This window comes from Photinus pyralis, unplaced genomic scaffold, assembly GCF_008802855.1.
Source record: "Photinus pyralis isolate 1611_PpyrPB1 unplaced genomic scaffold, Ppyr1.3 Ppyr1.4_LG8, whole genome shotgun sequence".
NCBI lineage: Eukaryota > Metazoa > Arthropoda > Insecta > Coleoptera > Lampyridae > Photinus > Photinus pyralis.
In genome coordinates this window covers 5,165,363-5,180,816 of record NW_022170819.1, presented here as the reverse complement: position 1 = coordinate 5,180,816, position 15,454 = coordinate 5,165,363, and the positions used below count along the sequence as shown (strand labels likewise).

At 36.7% G+C, this 15,454-nt stretch overlaps 1 protein-coding gene across 2 annotated transcripts; it reads right to left on the bottom strand.

Annotated features, from left to right (window-relative positions):
* Positions 1 to 4,508: 4,508 nt before the first annotated feature.
* Positions 4,509 to 14,120, bottom strand: LOC116178221 (ankyrin repeat domain-containing protein 6). 2 transcript variants are annotated; one of them, XM_031497659.1, is made up of 5 exons: positions 13,664 to 14,120; positions 7,167 to 8,065; positions 6,685 to 7,117; positions 4,981 to 5,582; positions 4,509 to 4,886 (listed from the first exon to the last, which is right to left on the bottom strand). In XM_031497659.1, exons 2-5 carry the CDS (start codon positions 8,044 to 8,046, stop codon positions 4,849 to 4,851), a joined length of 1,953 nt encoding a protein of 650 aa, XP_031353519.1. In that variant the 5' UTR covers positions 8,047 to 8,065; positions 13,664 to 14,120; the 3' UTR covers positions 4,509 to 4,848. The 2 variants fall into 2 exon arrangements, with proteins under 2 accessions (XP_031353519.1, XP_031353518.1); XM_031497658.1 differs by having other exon boundaries at positions 4,509 to 5,582; positions 13,664 to 14,117.
* Positions 14,121 to 15,454: the final 1,334 nt, after the last annotated feature.

Here is a 15,454-nt window from a genome sequence, read left to right as displayed (position 1 = left end):
GGTTTTTCGCGATTTTCAATATTTTCTTTAGTTTGGAAAATATGGCCGACTGCAAGTTTTAAAATTGACACCCCGTATATATAATATATAACAATGACTTAAAGCTCTTATTAACTTGAACTTGAAAATTCTGTAAATTTCAATGGAATCACTGCCCAAATTTTGAATAAAATCGGAAATAAGATTCGGATAAACAGAAATTAGAAAATCTGACATAGAAAAATAAAATTACTTGGATTTCAAATTGGAATTCAAATTGACACAAAAATTACAAAATAGCACACATCATGAAAAGAAAATGAAATACACATATGAATCCTGTACGAGAATTTTAAGGGTAACATCAGTGATTTTTGAATACATCAAACCCCGTTTGCAAACGGCCGATCGGAAAACAAATTAAGAGATTCTCTTGTTTTACACCAATTAATTTTTCGTTTTTAATAACACCAACTTTTTTTAAACTCGAAATTCTATGAGTAAACACTTCTTGCACAACAATAAACTTGATTCCGCATTATTTTACTAACATGAGAACGATTATACGTTTCTTTTTTTTAAATTACATATCCGGTACCAAAATTAGCGTCACACATTTACAAAAAAATAATGGATGGAAACAATATGGTTTTCTGTTCTGAACTTCATTTTATTTTGTGTTTCGCGTCCCATTTTTAATAAGAATGACAGATGCCGTTAGAATGCACAATAATTTGTTTGACTTTATCTATCCTAGACCGCTTTAAACTGCTCTTCTGCAGTGAGGTCCTTTTTCGGCGAACTATTTTCAGTTCAATTCAATGGCGGGATAATCAAAAAGTATCCCCGTGTAAACAGTTCCATACGAACCAATAGCCCAAAGTCATAAAATCGGCGGATGACTGGGACAAGCGAGCGACCGAATACTTTTAGTGTGATGGTGGGTTTATACAATCATTAAGTAGTTGAGCATCATTAGATCATTAAGAAATAGCCCATAGAAACAAAAGGTTTATTGTGCATACCTTTCTATTGGCTACTCTTAATGATCTAATGATAGTTAATGATAATGATTGTATAAATCGACCATTAAAGATGGACTTAGCCTATTCATTTCAACCTAATTTATCAACTGCTATAACATAAATTTAAGTATTGATATTTTGGGTCTTTGGCCACTTTAATAAACAAAATTCACTCCACTCCAGTTTTCTCCAGATTTTCCCAACATGGATCTGTTAGTCAATTTCAAAATATTGTTAAATAGCTAGGCACTCAATATTTTAACTTTGTATATGTACCCTTAGATCATATACAGAGTGTCTTAAATGAAGTAGGATAAACATGGCTATCTTTGTTATTATTATACTTACAGATTCGGTTAAAGTTGTGTAGTTTTTGATGCTGATGGCTGTTCCGATGCGATATTTTGAAAAACAGAAATTGTTTGAATCTGTAAGTATAATATTAACAAAGATAGCCATATTATCCTACTCAATTTAAGACACCCTGTATAGCAAACGGCTGTAATCCAATAAATACTTTTTAATACCTATCTACCACGATTAAAAACGTAACAGGGACGTAGCTAGCACAAATAGCGCCTAGGACAAGCATTAAAATTACGTTCTTTCGTAAACTAATTATTATTATTATTATTAAAAAAAGAGATACACTTAAATCAAACAACCATAAATCTTGACACAAAAAACCAAAGGTTGCAATTTGATTTTAAATTATTGCAACGTAAATTTAATTACGTGATTTATTTATTTACAATTAATTGATAATGAATTTATAACAGTCCTGAAATGGATTGATTTTGAACTGTTATTTATTATTTACCATTCACTTATACACAATTTTATCACATACGAGCGCGAACTTCACTACTCGTGATCACTTCGGCGTCGATGTTGGAACTTCATTCAACATGATTCAATTTCTTTACATAGCAAACGGGAAATGTGTAAAAAGATTTTGAACATTCCCGAATACCTGTGAAGTCGGCATATCACATTTCGTTTAAAGAATGTTTCACATCCGCTTCCGTTCATTATCGCCGGTTAACTTTGGTGGCGACTACTGGCGCCCCGATGTCTGAGACTGCTACAAATAATTAATAAATCTTGTCAAGTGACGCCATAGACATCATTTCTACTTAGTGACTCAAGAAATTAATATGGCGGAGATATTTGGGGTAAAAGTAAATTCAATATACAGTGATATTCGTGTAGAAGTAGACATAGGGATTTCCTATGTCTACTTTCAAAAGATAAAAAGTCTTCTGAAAGACGCCTAATTTTATGCAACCAAAATAACTTCTCGAAAAAAATAAAGATCTGACTTAATTTGAATATTGTTGCTTTGGCTTCACAGAAAGTAAACCTCTTAGTTATGGGCACTGTACCAATTGGATATATCAACTTTTTCTTTAGTTGAATACATCGCACACGAACGAAAATTAGAATACGGAAGTGAAAGCGGTTATATTATGACAAGCAGATCTTCATTTGTTGTAGGTAGTTATTTTGGTTGCATAAAGTTAGGCGCGCCCTTCAGAAGACTTTTTATCATTTAAAAGTAGACATAGGACATTCGTATAGGAAATCCCTATGTCTACTTCTACATGAACACTGTATACACTGTGTCCTTTTTTCGAGTGCCCCTCTGGGGATCTTGCTTACCTTAAGAAATGGAATAGACATTTTGCTATGATGAATTAATTGTGCTAGACATTTCTAATTAACATATTATTGAGAGACTTTTTAATGAAGATTTGCAATATGGCATCCCGTTAAATAACTTTTAAGATGACGGAGAAACACGTGACAACTTTAGTTTTTCTTATGGGCGCCATTTTGAATTTCGAGATTTTAAGATTACGTCTTTTTTTTCTCTTTACAGCGATATATCACACATGGCGGTTCAGTATTACATTTTCCCTAAAAATGCATTTTGAATTTTCGTATGTATTTCTTTCTATTATTTCTTTTCTCTATTGTTATTATTTTCTTATGTATATTTTATATGTACGATTAGTTTACTATGGAAAGATTAAAAAGGAAAATCAGAAATTTTCGTATTCTTGCGATATTTTCAGAACTATTGAAGATATTTTAAATAACCTACCTAGCTAGCTCAACGTAGACAATTGTTTCCTTTTTAATAATAATAATAATAAATTGTCTTTTATTGGATAGTACATGGAATATATATAAAACAAAATAGAAGAAAAAACAAAACATAATGTTGACACCATCCAATGGGGCGCAGTTCAGATGGGGTACATCACCATACATCTGCTCTTCCACTTAACCCCTCCAATTTAATTAACTAATCAACAAAGTGGAATGAAACTAACTATATGATGATGAGAAGCGTATGATTAACATACATATGGGAATGACGATTGAACAAAAACGACAAAAGAAAATAATAATAATATAAAACATGTTTCGTGTGTTGTTTAACAACTAAGAATATGGTATTCTATTTTATTGTTGTTGTTACTTATATTGTAGACGTTGGTGGCGGGTGGAATTGTCTGACCACGCTCTGTTCTTCTCCACCTATAGGCGCCTTTCATCCCTGCCCTGAGAAAGGTTCTTCTTTTGGGTGGAGGGTTACATAGTGTATTAAAGCAAGACTTTCAAGGAGTTTTAATTTTAGTGTAAATATACGCTTTTGTGATCGGAAACCTTTACCCGTGTAGGGGCGGGAAAGAATACTCCTACCGCAGAGAGCACTGCGTGTCGTAAGAGGCGACTAAACATTTGCAGATCGTCCGCAATTCCGATTGTTTTTTGATTTCCTGATTGTGACTTATTTTGTTGTATACAGATGCTAGGGATTGCTTAATAACCGCTTTTTTCTACCACTAGATAGCGTAGGTTGTGATCTTCAGTGAGAGACCCCTAATTTACTGCATTCAATTAATTTGATATTATTAGTGTATCTAACAATTTTCATATTACATACTTTTCCGCAATCATATATGGGTCGGTAAAGTAGGTATGGTTTTTATCACAGAAAAAAGTCAGTTGTTGTTGTCCGGTTTGTTAGCACGATAACTCAAAATTTCAAGGGACAAATTGCGTATATTTTGCAGACGTATTCGTTGCTAGTTGGAGACGACACCTATTAATTTTGAGAACAATATGGGACATATCCTTTTGCGCATGCGCGTAGTTAACTTTCTTATTTATGGACCGATCTTGCTGAAATTTTAACAGCAGCACCTTTCAATAAAGGCAAATCGATCGATTATATTAAACATGTCAAAAGTTGCATACCCCTGGACTGTTCCTTCTTAAATTTTAACAGAACCACCTGTTAAAACAAAAAGCGAAGAGAAGCGTGAGAAGTAAATAAATGAAGGGAAGGTACTGGGTTTCAACAAAATGCTTCCGTGCGGAAAGTTTGGAAGAAAATCATTTTTTATTTTTAAATTTTGTTTCCCAAAGGTTGTAGGGCAATAAAAAAGTTGATCGACGAATAAGAAAATATAATTTTCCAAAATTGTGTACAGAGATTTTGTATATAAATTTTATAAGCAATAACAATTTTAGTAAATATTTTAACATATATAAAATTTCTTATAAATTATATCAGGTAGTTTTCTTTTTATATAAAACCGTTACGTATCGTAACTAAGGCACTTTTTAGCACCCATCTCAAATAAGCTACTAGCCACTCTGATGCTGTTACCTTATGAAATGGAATGCATAATTGTCTAAATATCTACTAATGATTTATACGCTTATTTACAATAGGTGGACATTCAATTTTGACATTAGTGTAACTACGAGCTAGTGTGACTTTTAATACTGATTATGAAAATGGGAAACACCGCGCCTTTCAAAACGTTCACCCTGTATTATTTGACTGCAACTTCTTCACACACCCTGTAAGTGTTAAAAAATATAATTCCCTCCTAAACTAAACTGGATGCACCAAGGCAATCATTATCTGTTTGCCCAATTAAACAAGGCGAATTACCTTTAGAACTACCGTACACCTTAGTCGAGTACCCAGAGTCGTTATTAGTATCTCTATCGATCACGTCGTGCGGATTTTCCAACATGTTGGCGGTACTCTCGAACATTTTATTCGAGTCCAGCATCCTCGAGCCGCCTTGGTTCGCGCAATCGATCATGCGCAACTTCGCGAACCTCGTGTTAACGCCGCGCTCGTAGTACTTCGTGCTCGGCTCGTTCACTTCACTAAACCCCATCGGTATGCACGCACTCGACGTGTACACGCGAGGACCCGTCCGAACGTTCGGCTCCTGAACGCGCACGATCGGTTCGACGTACTTCGACTTCGGGGCCGTCAGCGTCGGACTGTACACGCCCATCCGGCTGCGCGGAGGACCGCTCGGTACGTTTTCGTAGTTGGGGTTTAGGTCGGGCGGGGTGATCACCAGGTTTGAGCTGCCCATCGGTCCGCGGTGTTGGACCATGCGCAGCGGGCTGTCGTCGTCGTCGCTGCTCTCGCTGTTGTCTCCCGCGACCTCCGCGGCCGCCTGCTGCTGTTGAATTTTGGCGACGATCTCTTTGACGCTCGGTCTGGCTTCTTCCTGCTCAAGTTCGTCCATACTCCTACAACCCGCAAAAAATTTCATGTTGAAAGAATCTATCAAAAGACACTGAGACAACAGCAATATTCTGTGAAATGCGGGGTGTCAATTTTAAAACTTGCTGTCGGCTATGTTTTCCAAACTAAAGAAGATTATTTATTTATTACAGAACTTTATTTTATGGCAGAAGAATTCTGAATTAGACTTCGTTTGCATGGAAACAATATTGTTTTCTGTTCTGAACTTCATTTTATTTTGTGTTTCGCGTCCCATTTTTAATAAGAATGACAGATGTCGTTAGAATGCACAATAATCTGTTTATTATTATTAAATTTTTGTTAAATTGTCTTTAATCAATATTGACTTTATTGGTACCACTGGAAAGCATTTTTCAGTAGCTTTCCAACGATATGTCACAAGTATGGGGTTGCCATTTAGGTTTTTTGAAGAGGGAGGGGGGCTGGGGTGTTAAGGGGGTGGGAGGTTGTCACTCATAACGCCATTCTGATATTGAAGAGATTGAAAATCGCGAAAAATCGTTTCGGGGGTATCGAGGGGGAACCAGAATGACGTTATGAGCGACCCCCCCCCCCCCCGCCCCCAAACCTCCCATGCTTGTGACACCTCGTTGGAAAGCTACTGAAAAATGCTTTCAAGTGGTACCCATAAAGTCAATATTCAATAAAGACAATTTAACAAAAATTTAAAAATTAACAAAAAAAACCTAAATGTTGACATTGAGGGATTTATGGCAAATTGGCTAAGAACTTCAACCTGAGCTGCTTCATTAAGCAATCTTGGTTGCTTTCTTTTTTTTATTGATAGCAGATCCCGTTTCTTCGAATTTAGCGACCAAATTTTGAACATAGGCATGGTTTAATTTTTTTTTGTTAATTATTAAATTTTTGTTAAATTGTCCTAATAAATATTGACTTTATTGGTAGTACTGGAAAGCATTTTTCAGTAGCTTTCCAACGATGTGTCACAAGTATGGGGTTGCCATTTAGGATTTTTGAAGAGGGGGTGCAGGGGGGTGGGGGCTTGTCAATATCTTCTTTTGTTTGGAAAATATGGCCGACTGCAAGTTTTAAAATTGACACCCTGCATATACAAAAGGAACACACCTCGTAACTTGCAACGACGTTCCTCCCTCGTCCCTTTCCAGAAGCTCCAGACTTCGAGATCTGGACAACGTGGAAACGTGGTTCTCCTTCGCGTTTATCACGCGCTCGGAGTGTCGCCCGTGTCCGCCCCGATTCAGTTTCTGCTCCAGACCGGCGACCCGCTGTCCCAGACGGACTTGCGCCCTCTGCAGCTCGCGCTTGTCCTTCTCCAGGCGCGCCTCCAGGTGCCTAAACAACGGCGCGCAATAACACGTGTATCCGACGCCGACTGGTCCCTTACAAATATTGCCGGCTAAGTCTAAATAATACTGTTCGCCCTTCCTCAGGGGCTCGTCGGGTAGCGTGTCCAGTCTGGGTGATGGGAACGCTTCGGGATCGGGGTAGTAGTGGCAGCCGTACGGTGACCAATGCTTCTTCGCCGCGTTTTCGTCAACTGAAACAACACCAAGATACTGTCGAGTCGCAATTCGTAGACAACTCACCTGGAGGTTTACCGTCAAATCTCACTTTGCTTTTCGAACGCTTTTTGGCTTTCTGCTTCTTCTCCTTTTTGGAGCTGCCATCGTCGAGTATGGAGATGATCTCGCCGAGATCCTTCCGCAGAGCTATGTCGCGTGCGGTCTCATTCTGCTTGTTTCGCAAGGTCTTGTCGCAGCTGGCCTCGAGGAGGATTCGGGTCAGCTTTCGTCGACCCATCGCCGCGGCGATGTGTAAGGCGGTGTCTCCATTTTTGTTTTGTTCGGATACGCGGCACTTCGCCGAGATTAGGATGCGAGTGACGCCGGCGTGTCCGTATCGCGCCGAGGTGTGAAGAGAGGTGTCGCCGTAATTGTTTTGCAGGTCCGGATTGCAGTTCGCCAACAAGAGCTCGCGGCAAGATTGATTGTGACCGTTTTGGCAGCAGAGGTGTAACGCGGTGAAGCCTCCCGCGTTTGTTTTCGTTAAATTGGCGCCGGCTGACGCGAGTAATGCAACCGTACGACTGTATCCTTTCCAAGATGCCTCGTGGATGGCGCAATTTCCGTGAATGTTGTCTTGGCGATCGACATCGGCGCCTCTCGCCAATAGTAACTTCACCACCTCTTCGTGACCGTCGGATGCGGCCCTTTGAAGTGCGGTACAGCCGGCACCGTCCGGACTATCGACCTCCCGAGGGGCGGCGACACTGAGGAGCAACCGTACAACCGAGCCATGTCCGGCGCTTGCTGCTAGGTGTAATGCAGACCTACCCAATTCGTCCCTTGAGAACCGCACAGATTTCAGTGAGCCCAACAATCTGGCGCATTCCGCCGTATTTCCTACGCTCGCCGCCGCTCTTAGTGCCGCACTACCCGCCCCACCGTCGCCGCCTCCACCACTCATCCGGTGTCGGACATCTCAACTGGAAAACACACAACATTAACCGATCATTTATAAAAAAGAAAAAATCTATAAATAAACTTTATACAATAGCAAAAGATCCCTTGCCAAAATCTAATCTTGCCAATTTTTTTGACAGTGATATACAAATTTGTATTGTTCTTTCGGTACCGGCACAATCTGTGTATGTAGATTTCTATTTATGATCCTTTCTTTATATGCCCTCCCCCGAAAACACTCCTCGGAGGAAATTCGAATCATTGAACTACGTAATGATGTTCAAATGACAAAAATTACATTCGCACGGCCCCAATTATCCGAGGCTCGCCCAGAATGATGTTTCTTTAACGATTACGTCGCAATCAATCAAGCTTGACTTTGCACTCAATAAAACTACAATAATTTGTTTAATGGGATCGCAAAACACCTTTGATTACATTTCAACACAAAACGGAGCAAGCACCAATAAATAAACAATGTGCCAAATTAAACGACATGATGTTTATTAAATTTCGATCAGTTTCTTCGTACAAAATTAACATTGCTTCACCGTTCCTCGGTTATGGTCAAAAAACCAAGTGGCAAAACATATGTCAAAATTACTTCCTATCGTCAATTTTTCACCAGACTTCATAGAGTAGAATTTAAGGCACTTGAAGTCGCTTGGGCCATCGTTATAGATCCATGTTCATGTAAAATGACTAAAAGGGAAATTAGATACGGCAAAAAATACACAATTTTATTACCAAACTTGCTCTATTAGTCAATTTTTAACAGTAATTGTCGGTTTATACAATCATCATCATTAGTGCACTATCATTAGAACATTAAGGAATAGCCAATAGAAACAAAGGTATGGTTTCGTTGGTTAGCGACGTACAATACACCTTGTTTCTATTGGCTATTTCTTAATGATAATGATTGTGTATACCAACCATAAAAACCCCTTTATAATCAACTAAAACAAAACTTCACATAAATAACATTTTAAGACTAAAACAGTGTCAATTCGATATGAGGTTAGAGGGCAGCCTAGGTAATATACACGTAAAGACACTAAATATAGAAAGTACCGCAATCCATTGGGCTCATGAGAGTACTATGAAGTTAGGTTATAAAAAATTACAGCTATTCAGATTTTATTTGTCAATTTTTTTAAGTTGGCAGCAAATTTGCCCAAAAATGGCGGATGATTGCGGTACTTTCTATATCTAGTGACTTTATATACACGGTGCTTTTTGCCGAATTTTAGAAATTAGTGAAGTGTCTTTTAGCATATAACAAAAATGTATTTAAAGAAAGTTGTTTTGAATTACGTTATGGAAGACTTTCAATTTTAATACAACTCAGCCTGCTTTGATCTTTGTTAAAAACATGAGTTCATGAGTATGCTGATGAAAAAATTCGTTAATACTTTTTGTTATATCTGCTAAAATAAAGACAGTTTGGCAAAAAACACCCGGTATGCTCATTTTAGTTTGAGACTAAGCCGTGGACACACTGTGTATAATTTAAGTATTTTTTATTTCGATGAATGCAATGATGTATGACACAACGTGATTATTTTTTAGGTGAATGTGAACAATTGAATAACAGGTCCATATAAAAATATGAAGTTGATGATAGTTTCTCAACGACGAAACGTCGCAGTGAAAATCTGTGGGCCTACGAAGAAGTGTTAGGTATTTGTTTCTTGATATCTTTTCAAATACGGCAAAAAATATGGTCAATTTTGGTTTTTTCGATTACCTTCGGAACTAATTCGAATATTTTTTAAATATTTTACAAATATACAATGATTATTTTACTAACCCCTAAAATACGCACCTTTTTTTCTAATATAACCGACTGTGGATCGCTTATGGTTTCCGATTTATCCATACCGTTCACTCTTATCTTGGACACACTGTATAAACGTTTTGAAAAAATCTTCTTTAATTAAATTACGTTTTTTTTTAAATTTTGAATTTTGTGTATAATCAGTATATTATAATAGTTAAATAAGAAATGTAACAAAACCGTCGCTGTCGATGGAGACGAGTGCATTACAGATCAACTGGTTTTTTTTCATTTTATAAAATACCTACCTATCTAAATTGCAATGCCAAACTCATAAAAAAAAAAAGCATTTGGAATTGCACTATCTATCCAGGAGAAGAACCCTACGCAGCACAACTTACACAAAATAGTAGGATTTTTAATTTTAAAATGTGCAAAATTCGTGGCAGTAAAGCAATATCGCGCGTCTTCAAAAATGGTAATATATAATATTCAGTCAGTTCCAATTTCAACGCCCAAGTAATAAATAGTTTGCGCTGTAATAAATTGTGTATACAGGGGGTTTCCTTTTTAAATCAGCGTGTTAGCATAACTCTTCATCAATCTTAGAATAGTGTTTTATGACAGATTAGCGTATTGTTTAATCGCGAATGGTGGCTTATTTGAACATTTATTAAAACTGTTCATTCATTTTTGTGATTATTACATCTATAATTTGTAAGTAAGTTTGTCAAGGCGGGAGCATTAATTTATGCTGTCAAAATAATAAATGTAATTTTCTAGTACGCTGTATGGACGAATTTTTGTTTATATGCTAGTGATATGAAAACAAAAGGGCATCGGAGAACAAATTAATTTTTTTAAATGGAACGGTTACTTTTTTCTGTAAAACTTGAAATTCTATTTACAAGGATATCAAATATGTTATAATTACCTTAGAAATTAAAGCTACAATCTACAATAATGTGTTTAGAACCAATCGCAGTAGCTGTGGAATTTTAAACAAAAACATAAAATTTACAACAGGAAGCGAAGAAAACAAATGAAAAGCAGTTACTGGAATAATTAATAACTTAAGACAAATTTAAACACATTGCACTTGCGTCCTATGCATTGTCATTACAACAATACATTATACCTCTGAACGTTTTTTCATTTGTGTAATTACTATTTTATTGCATTGTGGTTCTTATAAGTTATATGTTCACTAAACTGATTTTGTGACAGAGATGACAAGTAGAAAACTCTCTTTTGTTTTTGTTTAAATGTCCACAGTTACTACGATTGGTTTTAAAAACATTACTGCAGAATTTCTAAGGTAATTATAACATATATGTGATATCATTGTAAATAGAATTTCAATTACAGAAAAAAGTACCTACCTAATTTAATTTAAAAATTTGTTTTTAACAATTAAAAAAAAAGTGCAATTGTTTGCGTTTTTGTCCGTCCGGACCCACTTCTGCGGTTTTGAACTACTTTTAGCGAAATGGTCCCAAAGTCCTGGCCTATGTAGCCTATCTATACCTTGAAGCTGTGCCAGACGGCCATTAAATTTTCGCTGTCCGAAGGGGGGTGGGAGCCATGAATTATGTCCTGAGATGCTGTTTTTGAATATAAAACGTGCGCAACTTTTACATACGACAACCAGCTGGTCTTAGAATTTGCATACGCATGCCTTTAATGGTGCAAAGTAAAATTTTTAAGGGGGGGGGGGCGGGAAGTAAACACACGTTCCACCCTTCATGATATTCTAATCGAAGGTATCACCCAAATGAATTGGTTTGTACAAAACTATAACTTTCGTGCGCGACTCCTTTTCGAGATCAGTAGTTGGGCGGGGGGTGTGGAAGGAGGAGGAAATTAATTTTATCTTTCATGGTATTCCAGTTCTCAAAAAAAGGAGCTGTTTTCTACCAACTACCGCCCTACTTTCTGACTCCTTATCAAAACAGGGGGTTGGGGAGGGGAGGGGGATAAACCTTGTTTTATCCTTCATCATACTCTAATGAAAGGTCTCAACGAAAGGAATTAATTTCTGCTAACCATAGCATCCTTAGAACGCAACCATTTACTAAACTATTTCGGTTTAAAAAAATGCCCTTATCTGCGCAAGAGTTAGTGCACAATTTATACTTGTTTTATACTCAGTAGTAGAGTAGTTCGAGTCAACAATATTGATTGATTTCAATTAAGGGTTAAAGGGGCAAATACTTGTTACACTTAGCTTTTGAAACTCGAGTTTTAGTCAATGTTTACTACAAAAAACTTTAAAAAACCGTTCTTAGGTAAAACAGTCTCCCCTATTTTTATTTTTTATTACTTCAACGGCCGGAGTTCTAGTGTTTTCAGTATTCAGGACGAATTTGTATGACTTTTGTTATTATTATAGAGATTTGAGACATTCTCGACTTTTGGGCACTAGCGACCAGCAATCAATTTTGCATATTTCTTATGAAGTTAGCAATAAAGATACAGAAATATACCTATGAATGGCTAAACTCTAATTAGAACACTAATCATATCAAATATTGGGCATAATACTTTCCCTGTTGCAAGAAATTTGTCCGACAGGTATTCTCGCACGATTAGAGCGTTGTGCGTGGGTGCACCATCCTGTTGAAACCAACAGTTTCCAACTTTTATTTTTGTGTGTGCCATATTACTCGATATTTTCTGAAACTTGAATACTTTCCCTTATTGGACTATGGTTCAAAAGGTACCTAACAACCGTGCAAGTGCTTATGCTATCTGATATAGCATTTCCATTTTCGTTTAAACAGAAAACGGAAATAGCTTTGGGTGACACACTGCATTTTTTGATCATTTTTAAATTTCCCAAAAGAATTTTTTGCTGTGTATATCCCACAAATAGGTAGTGTGAACATAAATTATAGGTGCTACTTTTATGTATGACTCGTTCTTTAACCCGTGGATGACATGGTGCTCGTTAGGTGAGAACAACTGCGCCAAATTTTAAAGGCTTCATTTGTGACTAATTGGCCGTGGTTATGCGTAAGTGAATTTCAGATTAACGCCAACGCTTTTTAGTCAGAGCACCCTCTTGAAAACGAACGGTATTTCTTTAATTTAAAACTAAAACGCGGTCGCGCCTTTGGAAATCGGAGGGAATTTTTGAATATGACAAGCACCGGTGGGTAGGTTGGCCATATTAAAACCAACAAAAGCATGCATAATTAATGTTGGCGTGAAGGAATGCAAGCAAAATAATGTATTCTTCAACATTTTCGGTTACCTCTTAACTATAATACAAAAGTGTAATTGTTATAACACATCGCGGGGGAATAAAACTTTTAACGGGACACACTAATTTACTCAAAATAACGCAATTTGTTTAGCGGAAATGCTCAAAATAATTTATTGTATTAAAAGAATTGGCCAAGTAACAAAATCTTTTGTACTATACTTTTTATATACTATAAATATGAAGTTTCGTGCAACCGTTAATGTGTCAAGAAATTCAGTTTTAAATCCCACGCGGCTCCCAAATGGTACAGTTTTTGAACATTTAACGTACGAATTTGGGCGCTCCCGCGATCTCGCCAAGGTATATAAAATCAACACTAAACAGACCATTAAAAATTTCACTAAATTTAGCCAAAGAATAAACATTAAACTGTCTTCTAAACATGTTGACCTTTAGCAAATGTGCATATGTTAAGGTACCTACTCCGAGAAATCGGGTCACATACGGCAATTTAAAGAAGCTACATAGTCCCATTTCAAAAATTAATAATAATTAACCAGATAGCAGTAAAACGTTTATTTTTAATCATATTTCAAGTGGCCTAATCGCGGAACGTTTCAAAATTTTACTTGCCTTGAGACTACATTCCTCCTTGATTTAAATCGACATCTTTGCACTTCTTATAACAGCACGAAACTTTGGGAAAAAATCCGCACTTTTTCGCCCGAATTACAGGTTTTTTTTTTGTAAATCGAAAGCGTTATCCTCTCCGCGGCGTTTAAACTGATTTATTTCGTATGTGACGTTTTTGCTATTATTATCCCTCACCAGGCAACTGCAATCGTCTTAAAGACGTTCCCCCATACAAAAATAACGTACACGTTCAGTTTTACTTGGTTAATTTACGAACTTTGAAGAAGAACGCGCACAAACGCGACTACGCCATCATTGTTGAGTAGTAAATGCCAAAGAACGTACAGGTGGAAGTTGGGTACCTCCTCTGGAATTTCTATAATTAATTTATGAACTCGACGGTTCTCCTGTACTTGGTAAAACAAACAGTCGACATTAGCTATGCCTAAATAAAATTCGTTTCAAAAATGTGGAGTTTTTAAATTTTTTAAATAAAAAAAGTCGGAAAAATAAACTAAATTGAATTTGGTGTAATAAAGCCCGAAGCTATATAGGTGTTTATACCGTCCATTTTTTTACCTGTGAAATGAGCAGTCCCCATTCGCAGGCAACACACCTTACTGCTACCTTTAATAAAAGTGATTTCAGTGCAAATTTAAAAATAGAAGGACAATTCTTCCTTTGAACCCCTAAATTGGTGAACTAATTATCACTTAGCTGAATTTTTAAGAAAAAAATAAGTCTTTTAGGTGTTTTTTATTACTTCTATATATTGTTTCCATTTGTTTATGTCTAAAAATTTTATATAACGGGCGATCAAAAATGAGTTGCTTTCGAGTCGCCTTTGGAAGTTTAAGTTAAGTACGATTTCCCATGTAAACAAAAATTCCAAAGGTGACTTGACAGTAACTCATTTTTGATCGCATGGTATTTGCATGTCCATGTTTAGATTTTAATGTGCTTTTACTTTTATAATTTGTGACCATTTGACAAATTTTTGCGTACGTGTTGTTAATGTGTATATACATATTTAGTGAACGTACTGGCAACAAATTAAAATAAATAGAAATCATTTGGGGCCAGAATCCAGTCCAGTTCTTTCTCTTTTATTACTCCTTCTAGTTATAAACTGTACTAGTCAAATTAACTAGCTCGATTATGTTGTTTGGTATGCTCTCTCTTTATTTTCTCCATTGCCTCTCTCGCTGTCTTGTTTAAGAGCTTTCCCAAAATGTATAATATATCATACTTATATTCAATAATAAGTTTTCCACAATAATCTTTTTCTTAGTGGACTATCTTCACCCCCCTATTAGCCATTAGGTGCCGTTACACATTTTATGCTGCGGCTGCAGTCATTGCCGCTGATACTTTTAGACTTGCCTGTCTTTATCCAATCATCATTGACTGCATGCAAGGTGACATTTACTATCTCGTTGAGTTTTCCAACACTTTGCACGCACCCTGTATGGCTAAGTCGCCCGCATAACACAATCGTTATAGTACCTTTTGGAACGGATTCTCATAACATCGCCATGTAATATGTTCTACAGAGTCGGTCCAAGGGCTGACCCCTGTGGCACCTCTGCGTACACCTCCCTTTTGTTGTGCCCATTAATTGCAATTGTCCTTTTACGTAAGTAATCCTCTTATACATTCCTTTCTCTTCTAACTCCTAGACAATGACTCTCAAATGCGCCATGAATGAATGAAAACTGAAATGAAAGTTTTTCAAGTGAATGCAGAAGAAAATTGTTAAATAATATGATGTTAATATCATTGTTTATAAAT